General features: G+C 42.2%; 1 protein-coding gene across 4 annotated transcripts in view; it reads right to left on the reverse strand.

Annotated features, from left to right (window-relative positions):
* Positions 1–339: 339 nt before the first annotated feature.
* ALOX5 (arachidonate 5-lipoxygenase) overlaps positions 340–15,869 on the reverse strand; it is a 33,824-nt gene continuing 18,294 nt past the window's right edge. The window contains exons 6-14 of one of the 4 annotated variants that reach the window (XM_074908336.1): positions 14,035–14,207; positions 13,187–13,333; positions 12,888–13,091; positions 12,571–12,657; positions 10,695–10,783; positions 7,856–7,977; positions 5,720–5,820; positions 2,884–3,054; positions 340–1,627 (exon numbers count right to left, since the gene is read on the reverse strand). In XM_074908336.1, the coding sequence (XP_074764437.1) occupies positions 1,448–1,627; positions 2,884–3,054; positions 5,720–5,820; positions 7,856–7,977; positions 10,695–10,783; positions 12,571–12,657; positions 12,888–13,091; positions 13,187–13,333; positions 14,035–14,207 (1,274 nt within the window). In that variant the 3' untranslated portion in view covers positions 340–1,447. Of the gene's footprint in view, positions 1,628–2,883; positions 3,055–5,719; positions 5,821–7,855; positions 7,978–10,694; positions 10,874–12,570; positions 12,658–12,887; positions 13,092–13,186; positions 13,334–14,034; positions 14,208–15,869 lie in introns of all 4 variants that reach the window. The other 3 variants (XM_074908335.1, XM_074908334.1, XM_074908337.1) reach the window with 3 other exon arrangements.

Genomic DNA, 15,869 nt, shown 5'->3' on the forward strand with positions numbered 1-15,869 from the left:
AATAGGAAGTGGTCTTACCTTCCACATTTTTGATTGAACTCTTTAGCTGGGGGTAGAAAAAGGGACTAAGTCTGCTGTAAAGAGTCTAAAATCATCTTCCACGTCTGTTTCATTTGAAACAGAAAGAACATATATTTTAGTAGTACCCTTTTCCAAATCACACATGAATGATAGCAGGAGTTTCATTTCTCTACACAGCATTGTGCTTATTCCTACAAGGTTTTCAAGACATAAAGCATTAGATATTGAGTTAAGAAATAAAAGCTAGATGTTCTTGTTCAGTTTTGTTTTATTAGCACAAGAAGCTTTCTTATTTATTGAGAAAACACTGCAGGCTGGTGAAGCTATTACAAGGAACAAATTCTGGGAAAAATAAAGCAAAATTGTTATTAACAAAACTGTTACTCTTAAATTTCCCAAACTTCATTTTTGCTTTCATTATCTCAGTGACTTTCTCAACTTTAACCAAAGCCCAAGTACTTGAATCTAATCATGTCTAAACAAAACAGACAAAACTCAGATGTTTCTAACTAAGGTGGAACATGCCAGTTATGCTTAATTGGCCAATTGAAAGATTCCACTTACAATTAATTAATCCTTCTCCACAACTTTTATCTTTATACAGAGTAGCCTTTTCATCCCCCACAAAACAGAAGAAACTACCCACAGCCTGAGCAATGAAACAGGAATCAAGTATAAGCACTGCTAGGTCTGTACTTGTTGGCATTGTGCTAAGCAAAATGTTTGTCCATACATATAAATGACATCAAACTCTGCTGGCAGAGACTAAAACAAACCTTCCTAGTTTTATGTAGAAAATATGTAGGCTTACGTAGGTACAAAATTTTAATCTCCTATGAATCAGTTTATCTCATTTCACATGAACTTGGTAAGAAAGTGATAAAACCCCATCAGCTATGATAAGATGTCCTGCTTCTACCTTCACCTGGATTAGGACATGCATAGTTGTAGCGAAAATACTTACCATTTGTTTTAATCAGATTAAAAACAATGCATAAACTTTAAAGATGATGTTTTTATAAGTCACCAGTGTCACCTATTAAAAATAGGAAGGATTTTAAAGATATGACTTGCTTATTGCTCACAACACTATTTTCATTGAATAAGTGAATCTGTGATTATATTGTTTTGACCAGGAGCAGGAAAGCTAACAGAAACATGGATATTGATTCTAAGATCAATTAAAAAATCTTGGAAAAATAAACCTGCAATAAATTTGACCTAGAGGATTGTCAACTAGACTTTGTCTGCAAGATCAGTCGTAATCAAATTTGTTTTGAAACTCCAAATAGACTGTGGGTCAGCTCTGACGGAGAGGGTGTTTTTTTTTTATTTTATCCATTTCTGGAAGTTCTTTGAAAAGAAGCATATGTAACAGGAAAGCATCATTAGCTTTACAGGCCTCCAAACTCTCCTGGGTATCTGCTCAAACAGCAACACTGTTGGGAATGCGATCTGGGGAAAGGTAGTAGTAAGGAAGCTTTTTGTTCTTGTTGCGCTCAGTGATGGTGTTGACAATCTCATCCAAATTCTTGCGGAATTTTGCCATAGCCTCTTTCACCGGCTTCTCCACGAAGTGTTCATCTGGGTACATGCCCAGAAACAGCTAATTGAAAAACACCAAGAAATCATGCTTTGAGAAAGCAAAGGCTATTCTGTTTCAATATTATGTCACCCAGAAAAACACCCAGAGCCTCACAAATGCTACTATTAAAATAGTGCTATTAGTATTTAAGCTAGGCCATATTGGCATTGCCAATGAAAGATGCCATGCCATCTCCCCTTCACCTCTGACTGCTTCTTTCCATCCCTGCATCCTTCTGTAGTGCTGGTTCAGGTGCCTATGTGGCACCTCCTCCACCTTCAGGGAGCTGATCCACTGAAAAATGAGCACTTTTATTCAGGCTAGTGGTCAGCCAGATCAGCTTTCCAAGCCAGATCTCTGACTGGCCACTCAAACATTTGTGCTGCTAAAGAAAGGGACAGCACAGGAGGGGAATGAACAGCCAGGGATGAAAAAGGAAGACAACTACTTTCAGTAACAGTGAAAGTTTCTGTTGACTTAAAACTGTCCTTCAAAGTTCAACCTGACAGTTGCTTTAGTCAGTTTGGACTTTAAGGGCACCCTGAATACCTCATTGACAATATGCATAATGGCATATTACCAGCTTTAGGTAACTATTTCCCACAATACTACCCTTACTACTAGCTTCTCAGGTGAAATCAGCTTTCTTCTTAAAGAGCAAGTTCATCTGAAGTACTCTCTGTCCATCATCTTCCATTTAAGAATTTCAAAACACATCCTCCTGACACAGCCCCTGGGTGAGACAACCAAGTGTCTACAATCTCATTTTACATGAGGTAAATGGCTATAGACATTGCTTGCAAAGCCTCCTGTAGGCTTGTATTGTTTACACTCCACATCAGCCAGGCACAAGCCACAGCTGTAGTGCATGTGGCACTGGGGCAGACTTGCCAAAAGGACAGGACACTGGGACACAATGGGGCTGTACCTTCCCCACTAGCACTGCTGGGGCAAGGAGTAGAGAAAACCCTTGTGCCTCTGCAGCCCTCCTCCTCCCACACCAGCATCCTTACTCAGCAACACCATCCTTGAGTTTAGAAACTTTCATTTTGACTGAAACACAGCCTCAGAGTAAAAATAAGACTTCTCATTCAGAGCTGGCTTGCACCTAGCAGAACAAGGGCAAACCCACACCACTGAGATATCTCCACAGAAAGGCAAACGTGGCCGATCCAAGCACAGAGCAACACTACAATTTCATGAGTCCATGTGGTCTTGCCATGGCCCTTGCTGTCTTACCTACATCTCCACCACCTAGAGAAGGGAGGCGGACTTACTTCATTATCCTGGAATTGGCTCAAGGCCCAGACAGCTCCAAGATGCCAACAAGAACGTCCCCTGTCTGGCAGACTCTCCACAATTTGCTCAATGGTGACTGTCCCCTTTTCTGTCGGAGGAGGGCAGCGCATTGTTGGTGGGGCATTGGGAATCCAGGAACACCAGTCATACTGCACAATAAAGCAAGAGAGCACAGTGAAAAGCCACAGTGGCTGATATTTAGGAACACTGCAAAGCAAATCAGGAGTCTTAACACCAGGGAGTTTGGTTCTGTAAAATGAGAAAGAGAAGATACTAACTAAAGGATAGACAGATGCTCTAGAGAAGGACTGAAGTAGACAAGGAAGTCCCTACTGTCTTTCTCAGGATCTCACAAGGGAGAGTTGGGTTGTCCAAATGAGAGTAGTTATTCTGCTAACCACAGATGTGTGACACACAGCCCAGATTCACCAGCCAGGCTAAGGACTTGCCTATTTTATTAAACAAAGACCTCTTCTGATAATCTGAGGTGACCTCTGATAAAAAACATAATTGATAAAATCTCCTTTTCTCCAGTTTCTCTTTTCTGCAAAATTAGCTCTAAGAGCATGCCCACAGTACTGTGATCAGGCACTAAGAAAGGCAAAGGATGCTGGTGCACTGCGGAATACGGCATGTGGATGTGGCCACGGTGAGTGCCAGACTGGGAACTCAGAATCACTTCTGGCCTGCTTCAATGTTGTAGGATGGTGATGTCCTATTTTGCCTCAGATATGACCCTGAGCTTTGCTGCCATCTGAGATGTTGCATTTACCATAACTCTTTCTTTTCCAAGCATTTTCTCATTATCTTCACACATATCCCCTGCCCTGCCTAACGGAAAGTTCCACTTCAGCTGTGTATCATGCTTACACGGTGCTCTATCTACTCTCTCCAGTGCATAGCCATCTCCTCCTGCCCTCAGCTTTCTCCCTCTGTCATTTTTTTCCCATGGCTGAAGACTCTTTTTCTGATGAGCTGAATATCCTCTACATGCTAAATTCCCCCTCTCATTCTCTGAATGCTTCCTGCTAAACCCTAATAGCCTGTGCAACACTAAGAGATGGTTTCTTAGTGGTACTTGAACAGACAGGATTTCCTGAGGGGGAGGTTGAGAGATGTCTCAATCACTTGCAATGACAGGTTAGAAGTGAACAGTCACAGATGTCCCTGGTCATGGATATGGCACAGTAATAATGTGGGTTCATTTGACACCTAGCTCTAGATCTGCTCCAAGGCTCAAGAGCTGCAGGGGTGGACAGGAGGGTCAACATGGAGAGTGATGTGGGATATGTTTGGGAATAATCACCATAGCAAAGATAGTCTCCCTGTTTATCTGTGAGATCATCCATGATCTCAAAGACCAGCCAGAACTTGTGCAAAAAAAAAAAAAAAAGCTCATAGAATCATAGAATATATCAAGTTGGGAGAGACCCCTAAGGATCATCTAGTTCAACTCCCTGCTCCTCGCAGGACTACCTAAAACTAAATCATACGACTAAGAGCATTGTCCAGATGCTCCTTGATCCCTGACAGGCTTGGCATCATGACCACTTCCCTGGCTAGCCTGTTCCAGTTACCAAACACTCACCCAGTGAAGCAGCTCTGTGTAATACAGACTGACAGAGATTTGCTTCCAGCTGTGAAGTCTGCTTTCCAGAATGCCTGATGTTGGAAGAAAGTGCATTTGAAAGGCAGGCTGTTCCTATAGTTTCAGGGTAGATATGTCAGTAAAAGCAGGCAGGGATAACACAGGCTATCGGTATGTGACACATTAAACATCACAGAGGAAGCTCCAAGAAGCCAGCTGGCTCACAAACTTAAGAAATGAGCAGCCATGCCTTTTTAATGCATTGGGAATATTAAGCACATTGGTGCTTTTGAAAACTTGACCATACATGACCAAAGCCTACGTCCTCAGAGATGTACTGCTTCAAATTTTCATGTATGTTAGTTGGAGTTAGGTATCTAGGTATCACTGAAGATCTGGACTCCTGTCCTACTGACTTCCATGAGACTTTACCTTGCAGAGGCTTGTCTGTGCTGCTGCAGAAAGCAGACATGCAAGGCAGCATTCAACTCGTTAACTCAGGACCCTGGGTAAATGCTCCACTAGGCCAGCTAGATTGCTATACTGCTGGGACTGAGCTGTCAGAAATAGCCTGCTGCACCAACTCAAAGTCAGCTAGTGTCTGCAGCTACACGAATTGCAGTCAGAGCACTGAGCTGTGCTGCACGTTCCATAAGCCACATCTGAAAATGGGATGTATGCTGCTTCCCACAGGCACACTGCCAAATTAGTGCAACTTACAACAGCAACCCCTGGTAGTTACCCATGCACGCACTCACAGCAAATGCAAAGTAAAACCACTTAGCATAACTCACTTCATTTCATTGCAAAATGTGCCACAGACTACCAGCACATATCATATCCAGGCAGTTCATGTGATGTCTGGAAAGCATGGTAGCTAGACTGTGCACCCGAACACTTCAGCATTTCTGAGAGAGGTCTTAGCAACCCATTTAAATGCTTAAAAAACCCTGTTCCCCACAATAAAATCATTAAAACTAAAATATACGTTAGAAACCCCAAATTTGAGCTTTGGTACATACTTAGGACTCAAAACGCCTTTTTTAGCTTCCAAAATACTTCTTTTTCCACAGGCTTCATGGGGATTTGCAGATGGTTCTGCAGTTATTTTGACTAGAAAAAGTAATGTAACTAAAAATATTACTAAAAAACATTTCTCAGACCTTGCTCTGGTAGATGCACCTCCCATCCCAGAAAGAAGAACAGTCTTCCCAGAAAACTCCTACCTGACCAAAATTCACAGCTGCATGCTGGGCTGATGTGGTGAAGATTATCACTGTGAGATATTCTGCCAGCTTCTCTCGTGTTCTGATTATCTTAGGAAACCCTAAACAAGGGAGAAGAAAAGCTTAAGTAACCCAGCTATGAAGTAACCCAGTTACTCGGTAGTAATCAGTTACTCAAAAGGCATGAGTTAAGAGGACTGTGCAGCAGTCAGTTGCTGAAAAGCAGGGCATTCTGTTTCTGAATCTTGATGTGTGTTCTAATGGAGCTACTCAACCTCTCTGTTTTGGCCGTCCAGCCATAAAACCAGAGTGATCCTGCCTCACCTCATACAGGTTTGTGAGGCATCACCACTGTTTGCAAAGTATGTGGTGTTTCTTAAGGGAAAGGCAAAGTATAATTACACCTTTAAAAAATACTGTATCCCTGTCCTCTCACCCTACCTACCCTGCAGCAAAAAACCCAGAAAGTCCACAGGGAAGGGGCCTAGGATGCTTCCTTTTTCTTCAGTTTGCAGTGCAAGCAGGGAAGGTTCATGTCAAGGAGCAAATGACCATGTGCTTGTATTTATAATAGTCCGAGGCTCAGCAATCAAGTACGCTGTGAGAAAAAGTGCAGGGAGAGCTTATTTGCTGAAACGGGAAGTGAGGAAATGAGAACTTCTGAAAGACAAGGAACAAAATGAGGAAAAGAAATAGTTGCATCAAGCTGTCTCTGAAGGGAAATAATCAAACCGAGCTATACAAAGAAAGAAGCGGATAGTCAGGAACTAGGGACATTGCTACCAAAGCACCCCCAAGCCTGTATCTCTCCTATTCCCCCTACTTCACAGTCCTGTGCTGTACTCCCTGTTCCAGCACAATGTGACCACGGGTCCCAGAATACCTAGAGACTTGTCAGCATCCTGGTGCGAGCTGCCCCTGCTCAGGCTGTCAGTGCCAGCTGCTTCACATCTCCACCAACAACCTGATGCAGATATGAACTCAACCTGAGAGGGGAAAGAGGCACATAGTAGTTTTGGCCAGCCACCAAACCCAAAGAGAAGAGGATACACCATCTTCTCCTGTGTACTGCTATCCTAAGCACACTGTGCTTATCTTTAAAGGGGCTTGGCATGCTCCCAGTCAGAGCAGCCCTTCTGGAGCAGGAACAGAGTCTGGAGGAGGAGACCTGCGTGCAACAGCCTCCCCCATTTATCCTCCTTCCATTCTTTACATGATAGCAACTAGGTGTCTCCCAATCCTTTGCTTGTCCAGGCAGGTAGAGCCCAGGAGGCTGTTATACATCAGTACATACTGGTAATGAGTGGAAACATCACAGTTTTGCCTGGAAGTCTCACACACAAACAAGTGTGCATGCAATGCCAAAGCCATCTGCTCCAGACCACTGGCCAACAAGGTATTTCCAGATGTAAATCAGTCAGGACAGTATGAAGTACCCACTCACTTGTGCAAATTCCTGAAAACCTGTTTGGACAAAATGTGAGTGGAAGAAAAAAACACATTTAGGGAAAGCCAGGAGCATGTTAACTCAGGTGGGAGAATAGGGCCATGTTATGGATGAGAGTTCCCACAGCCAAGTAGCGCTTTGCAAGGAATGAGAGGCAGTGAGAGGAGACAGAGCAAAGGAAATTGTTTCTTGGAAAGAATTATGAGTATCTTCTCTTGAAGAAAGCAAAACATCTCACTGATGACACAGATACTGAAAAAATGCGAAGTGCAGCAAGACATTCCTGGGGAGGTTCTTACTTGTTCTTATTTGATGCAAGGTTTGGATGAGAGGATTCAAGGGGGTCTTGCTGCTCCTTGTGATTTCTACTAGCCTGCCTGGTGGTTCCAACAGCACATACAGGCAGCCCCTCCCCTAATGCTTAAAGCATAAGCAGACAAGATCAAAGGACCAATCCTCAGTGTACAGAGAGATTACATGAGTTGCCCAAGCTCATGGTGACAAGCTGTGGCAAAGGAAGGAGCTGTCTCCTGAGGGAGGGCTTGATACAGGGTCTCACCCATAAAACTGAGCATCTTTGGGCCGAGAAGGGAGAGGGTCTCCAACAGTCCAAGACATGCTGTGTGGACAGCATTGCTGCCAACAGGGACTCAACACATTGCAGACCTAGCTGGGCCATCATACCTTACCTGAGGCCTTCACGCCCCTCATCCCATAGACATAAATGTCTTTGACAAAGGCCTGGAGCTCCACATCCTCACACACCACCTCGTCGCTCTCATAGTAGATGTGAATCACATCCTCTGCAAAACTGCAGACACAGGAACAAATGAACAAGACAAAATGAAAAGGAGAAAGCAAGCCTGCCATTCCCTGAAGACCTTCTACTGATCTTGCAGAGGAGGCAGATGCTGTAGGGGAGAAAGAGAGAAGGGAAGAGTAGGTGTCAACACCCTCCTACCTCCTTCCCACAAGCAGTGGGAATGCACAGAGACAAGTTTGATTCATTTCTGACTGCAGCATCACTTCCTCCCCCAATAAAAAGATGCCAGACTGCACCACATGCCCTGAAAGTCCAGTGTGCTTTATTCTCTTATTTGAGGTTTTGCTCTTGCCCAGAGCTGTCATCACATCTGCATCATTTTCTTCACTTAATACAGACTCCCTCTGGCATAGCCACATGGTTCTTACACTGGGAACAGAGTTTCCCAAATTGTGATACAGGCACCATCCCCTGTACGTGGGATACTCCAAAGCTGCTCCTGAATACCATTCACATAGTTAATCCCCTCCTACCACACATCCTTTTCACAAAACCCAAGTGTCACACTCCAAAGTGGAGGTGGCCCAGGAAGCTTCTCTTGGTGAAAAGAGGTCTAGAGTTTTTTCCTACATCCACTGCATACAGTAGACACCTCCTCCCTGTTCAGTTCCTCTTTTCAAAATCCCTCTTTCTGTAAAAGCCTCGCAGGCTAACCCACATCAGGAAGAAAGGCTCTTAAAACACTAAGGTAACAGAAATAGTTCTGAAAGCAGTAAAAATGCATAAGTGTGATTTCCTGAAGATTTGCATTTCATGACTGAATATGACTGGTTAACAGCTATGCTGAGATATTCTGTTAGATCTGCAGGTACCTATAATCTCTTGCTAAATATTTTGATAACAAACCATAGGGTGAAACATTTGACTGTAGAAGATGACTGATGGGATTAAGAATTGTTATCCAATATAGATTTCTCCCCTAATAAACTATAAATTTATCACAATTTGGAGACCTTTACAAATCTGTCAATCTGGTTTCTATTAGCCAACCAAGTCAAGAGTTGTTACTGAGGCAGACAAACAACTCCATAAACACCAAGAGTTTAAGTAATTCTGCCTTCCAGAGGAAGTCAAAGAAAAATCCTGCATCATCCAGAGATAAAGCTGCCCTGCTTAAGCTCTGCCTCCACTACTTGGCACGTATGCAAACACATACAGAAGGTAATCCTTCTCTTACACAACAGCAGTATTTTTGATCACCATCCATGCAAATATAAATTAGTATATGAAGTGTGAACAAAGCCTTTTGGGTTGGAATATTTTTGGGTTAGAATATCTATCTGTGTTTAGATCAGAAATAAGAAGCTGAGTATTAGAGAAGGGGTTTAAAAATTAGCCATGTCAGCCTCATTGTTTCTATAGGGACAACCTTATCAGCATTCTTAAGTCTAGGCCATCTACTACATGTGAAACAATGCTGGGTATAGAAGTTATTTCATCAAAAGAGTGGAGAATCACATCCCTGCAGAGTGTAGGAGACTAAACACATGCATGACCGTGGGTTCACGGGTCATGATATCACACAGCCAAAAGGGTACTGCCCACACAATTTATAAACCAAATTATTCACTTAAGAAGAATCTTTCAGCCAAGTTTGAGGCAGTGGAACACCTTCCTCCAACTAGGTTAACACCCACAAACAGTCAAACTAAATTGATTAAGTACTATCTGGTATTTGAAAAAGCGTATCTCATTCAACAAAGAAAACACAGGAAAGAGAAGAAGGACAAAAAGTGGACTACATCAAGAAAACAACCACAGAAAAGTTATAACTTCCTTTACCCTCAAATGGGCACTAACAATTGCAGGAAATATTACAGGATAACCCCTTGCCAAAACACAGAGAAAACGCAGGAAACAAAGATGTACCCAACACTTCAAACATTATGCTTGCATTATAAACCCCCTACTTTATGTACACAAAAGATGAATTTTAATGAACATGATTTTCAAAAGCCATGTGACCAGAAACAGCTGCATATTTAGCAAGCAACTTATGCCATGCAAAAATACGTTGTTTGTTAAATGAAATGCCACTGTAGAATAAAAAACATAATGAATCATTCAATTCTGAGTTTTTCCATTCCATTCAGTGTTTCATATCTGAAAAGAAGCCACATTCGTGAGGTCAAGCAGTCTTGCAGTACCTCTTCTGACTCAGAATTGCTGCCTTTCCTGACAAAACTTGGACCTTGCAATTTTAAGGCATTTTAAGAAAGATTTTGCTTGAATCAGTTAATGCCTAATTTACTGTGTTTCAAAACACAACTCTCATGCAAGCCAAGCTTACATTTCCACTCTACAAGGACCCTGACAAAATCACATGGCTGGCTCAGAGAGCTGGGTACTCTCTTGGTTGAGAAAAAAAAAAAAAAAAAAGCAAGCTAATTAAATTCCCATGTAGGACTAAATTTCAATTCACTAAACTCCATGAAATCCTATAGGAGAGTACATACTTGTAAAGGGGTCTCTAAAATACAGAATGCAGGGCTAAAAATAGCAGGAATTAACAGTCTTCCAAGGGTGTGTGCTTGACTATGTATTTCTCCTCAGATGAGATATGTGGAATGGATCACCATATGACTAAAGAGCCCAGATGCTGTTCATGAGGCTGTGACGAAGAGCAAAGTGAGCAGAGAGAAAATGAAGCTGTGACTCTGTGACAGTGATTTTATTATCTATGGTCTAGAACTATGGTCTCTTACCTCTTTATAGCCTCCCATACTTTAATGCCGTCATCCCGGTAATAGTAGTAGGGGATATCTTCTTTGCTGTCCATTCCTTTAGCTTTGATCTCCTCAGGGAAGCAGAGTGAACTATAAGTCAGATCCTTCATTGCTTTCTGAACCATTTGGACATGTCCTCCTCCACCTGTAGCATTTGCCTGCAGGAAGAATGGCAAGACAGGAACAGCAGGAGATTATTTTCACTTTGTGTTGAGACTGGCTTTCCAAATTTGCAGGAGATGATACCCAAAATGCTGGTGAATCTGTTTTTCCAAGGAGAAAACCACATCTCCACACAAACAAGTACAGAGGTGTACCGCAACTGTGAATTTGACTTGAGAGATTTCACACCTCTCCCATGAATCACTGTTAATATCCACATTTTCTCTATAGGTACAGCACCTGCTTTTAGTGGAATACAGTAATAAAGTACAACAACATCAAAGTATCGAACCTAAAGCACTTTTTGCTAGCCCTATGCTCCAGAACCAGTGTGTGTGTGAAGGAAGGCAGCCAGGTGTTGCTAAACGACCCACTGCTGCTACAGAGTGTTTTAGAAAAAAGTGTTTAGGGATGCAAGCTACTATTAGCCACCCTGAAATTTAAGCCAGGAGATCAATCTCACTGCGTGGCTACTGATGAGGATTAGCCAGGTTTTCAGTATATGTTACATTTGGAAAACACAGTGTGTCCACAACAAACAGCATTGCAAAACTCTTTGGATAATGACTGTACAAAACTCTCAAGTGTTGCTTTTCTAGCACATAATGCTAGTATTGTAGCAGTAGTCATCTTACACTTACTGTCTTCCAGTTGATTGTTCACCTATATTGGAACCAACAGAATCTGGAACTCCAGGATTCCTGCTGGCAGGTCTTAGCCACACACTCATCCCACATGCACGGGATATGGACATTATGCTTCTGTTCAAAGGGATAGGAGTGCCTGCCAGGTCTCCACAGTCAGCAGTGAAGTACAGTACACAGGAAAGGTGCCTGGATTTAACCTCTCTTTTCTCCTTGGTTGAAAAATTCTGGAGCATGGAAGCTATTTTTGGTCTGATGTCAGGGGTGTAAGGGGGACAGAGTTGTCCTGAAACACTTGTCTCCCTCTTTGGAAAGACTTCTGAAACCTCTCCAAACTTCCCATTTGCTGATAGCATGTTGTCACAGAGACTGCTGCTATCAACCTGTTACTATTCCTAGCTGCAACATGCCATTTCTGGGGGAGCCAAGGGAGGAAGAGCTGGGAACATGTTAAAAACCAGTGCAGCCAGATATTCGACCTAAGAGCAGCACTGCAGTCCATGATACACAGCTGTGTTTCACTGACTCAGACAAAGCTGAGTTTTAATCCTAGCAGATCTGCTGTTTATGGCAATTAAAGAAGACAGGCTGGAATCTACACCCACTATTTGTGGGCTTAGAAATCTATCTTATCTACATGTGTTTCTCTGATGTAAATTTCCTTTTGCAATCACAAATTCTTCTGCTCATCACCCTGGCCCAAGTACTTAAAAGATACTGGGGACTTAACTGTGTGCATACATGTGCAGGGATGCATGCGCATGTTATGTTACCTTACACTCCTATACTCATACCCCAAAGTCACACCAGCTATGTGTGAGAAATGCTGACTCACTACTGACATTGGCCAGTTCTGAATTGGCTACTTAGAGGTAAAAGATAACATCTTTAGCACAGCAAGATGTCAGTTCTTTGTGCCAGTTTCTGAGGTGATATTAGTTATGTTTGTTCTTTAGTAGAAAGGTAAAGAAACAACACAATATGTGATGGTTGAAGCATACAGTCAGAACCATGAAGAATACTGAAGATTTGCAAAAGATTTGACTTACCTTGTCAAAAAGGCCACATTCACAGATAAGCTGTTCTCGGGCTTTGGTATTGATGGCTATTGTGAACCGCATGTGTGGCACCAAGAGCTGTGAAATGGGACAAACAATGAAAGAAGACAAATTCTCTGACTGAATTCAGTGGCACACAGGTGTAAAGTCTGAAGTCCTGGAAGTCCTGATGGCTTAGCTGTATGTTGCCTTGCAGGGCAGCCAGTCAGACTATCTCAGCTGAACTATCACCAGGACTTCCTTTTGGTTTGTCAAACTAATGTGGCAACCTTCCTGACACACATACCTCCCTTCATGCAAGAACCAACCTTGAAGAGGGGGTGTACTGCAGGCAGCTGCCGGAACATAGCTATGCTGAACACCTCTGATACTAAGTGTGTCCGTAAGAGATGGGTCACTGTCTGGTGGATGTGGAAATCAGAAGAGCGAACCCAGATTTTAGCTAGCAGCCAGTCATATGAGGCATCTGAAGGAAGGAATATGGGATTGTCTGGCCCAGGCTTTTGACCAAGCTAAAAGATATAAAAACAATATAAAACCCCAAGTCATTCATGTTTAAGATGAGACAAGCAATGTGTCCCTCTAAAGCCCCTGACAGTAAGCCCACCTGGATTGCAATGGGTACAATTTTATTCTCCAGATTCTTATACAACAGACAGATGGGCGCAGCCAAGTACTGTATTGTGCACGGGTCTGTTTTATTGGCATCCACACCATCCAGCAGCTCGTAGTCCACAATGAAAATGTTTCCTTGCTGGGGGAAAAAAACCCAAAACAACATGATGTGTTTTAATGGAGAGCAAGCAGCAAGGCTCAGAACAGAGGTCAGGAAGTCTTGGCTAGAGGCTGGCTTGTGCCCCTTGGTTATGAGCGAGCGGCCACTGGCCTGCCCTTGCTCATGGTGGCTCAGGGCTGATGACATTGAGGCAGCAGGCACCTTTACACAAACTACCTGACTTGTGTTTGATGAGTCTGATAGTGAGTGGCATTCAAGCAATGACAGTAAGGTGCAAATAAGTTTCACACTGCCAGCTGGAGAGATCCCCGTGCTCATTGTACAAAGAAAAACAAGGCACCACCCTTGCCAACCCTTCTGCAGCATGTTAGTTTAACTCTGTGGGTGACAACAGGGTAAGACCCTACCAGGCACTTTTACCCTTAGAGGCAGCTGGTCAATCCCTAACTTTTCAAAGGAAACCACTGAAAAAGAAAGGGCCCTTCACCTCCTGGTCACATCTCTTTAGACTGGACCTGGAGAAAGCCACAGCCTGCAGTTCCAGGATAGCAGAAGAAAACAGTCAACAAAAGTGTTGCCAGTCTGCAGAGACAACCAGCTTAGCCATGACCAGCCATACAGCCTGAAGAAAGATGTGGCTGAAGGCTGACAGAACAGGGTTTGGAGGTTAGAGGATATGAGAAGGAACAGATGGAGGACAACCTGACTCGGAGACATACCTTCACTTCCTCCTCCAGGGTTAGGTTCCTCTCCAGGCTGCATTCTACCATATCCATAGTCACAGGCAACTTCTTGGGTATCTCTGTACATCTCCGGATCAGTACAGGATTGCATCCATTCAGGAACTGGTAGCCAAACATAAAATCTTCCTTCCAGTGCTGCATCACATATTCTAAAGGAAAAAAAACCCTGCAGCATTAGTATCTTCACTGCATCAATATCCTACTACAATGTAGGATTCCTCCTTTCCTCCCCACCTTTTGTTATACTGCATGGAAACTTTAACTAAAAAAAGTTGCAAGAAAAGGATTCAAAAGGTATCACAGAATTTTAAGAAAAATCACTTGTTAAATGGACAATATAATATTTGCTTTTCTCTTTGAGAAGAATTAAATTGATAATAATTTGTTTCTCCATGTACAGAAGCAATAGGGAGTAAAGTATTCCTTTTCAGGTCTTCCATGATATTTTTAAATCTCACTCTTCAAATTCTCGGGGTATGCAGTACAGACAGATGAGTCTAAAAAAGAGGGCACAGGCAGGAGAAGGAAAATACAGAGCAACGTGGGTAGGAAAAGAACAGCAGTGATTGAAGCAGTTCTCTTAGTAGCTGGAGCTGGGTGAGGGACACCCTGGGGAAGGGTTTTGACTTTGACTCGGTAAAAGTGCTCATGCATTGTTTTGGTTGTTTAACTTTTTTTTTTTTCCTCTGTTTATTTTTCAATTGCTAATATAAACCCAGATTAACATCACTTCTTAATAAAATGCTAGTTTTGGGTACTTCATCTCTTTACTATTACATATGTAGTTCTACTGAATGCTTTCCACAATTGCAGTGTTCTGTTTCATAATGTCATGTCACCTCTTCAGCCTACAAGTTCAGAGTCAGAAACAACATAATTAATGTGAAAAATCTCACTGGTGTCTTCAGGAGAAAAATGAAGCAAGTAAAGTTTTCCACTACTGCCTATTTTCAGCCAAGACATAACTTTTTCAGAAAGCAATTTATTTTTCTACAAAGGGTGAAAGGATGAAAAAGATAGGCCTGAGGGAATGCAGTGATAATTAAAATAAAATGTATTAAAACTCACAGTGCTTTCTAACAGAGTGGAAAAAAGTTAAGTTTACTTAAAGTTGACATTTCCATCATCTCTGTCAATTGCGTAATGAGTGGAGCTGTATCTGCAGTCTATACCAAGCAAAAAATGACTCATCAGCTTGGACAGAAACTGCATGACTGAAAAAAGCCTTGAACCATTATCCCTGTTTCTGTCAATAAGCAGATTCAGAGTTGTATTAACATAACTGAGATCAATGCTTAACATTTAAAACTCACAGAATTGGGGCTTTACTCATGAGTATTGAAATGTTATCAATGAAATTAACGGTAGATCATATCTAACTCTCATGTTAAAAATACTTTAGGAAGCAATCTTATTAAATGTAACAAATTGCTGTAATTAGTTTTTAATAGCTCTGGCTACCTTGTGTGCTTTATTTTATACCCAAGACCACAGAAATTACTCTTCTTTCTGTTAACTGGTCCTTAAGCAGCCTGAAGAGGAGCAAAACTTCAGAGCAGGAGGGAAAAGTATTTTCCTTTGCAGAGTCTGAACAGGATATTCACATACATTTGAGGAGCCACACGCTAACAAATTTATTGTACCTGTGTAACTATTATATCCAATAATACAGTAAAATAAAGTAAAATAATGTAACCATGGGCAGTAGTAGAAGGCTGGGTATAGCTCACAAATCAAAGGCTGCTTTACAGAAATGACACCATGAATTTCAAAACCCATGTCTGTCTTTTTACTGGGTTTTCAAGTAAGTG

Source organism: Athene noctua, chromosome 5, assembly GCF_965140245.1.
Source record: "Athene noctua chromosome 5, bAthNoc1.hap1.1, whole genome shotgun sequence".
Classification (NCBI taxonomy): Eukaryota; Metazoa; Chordata; class Aves; order Strigiformes; family Strigidae; genus Athene; species Athene noctua.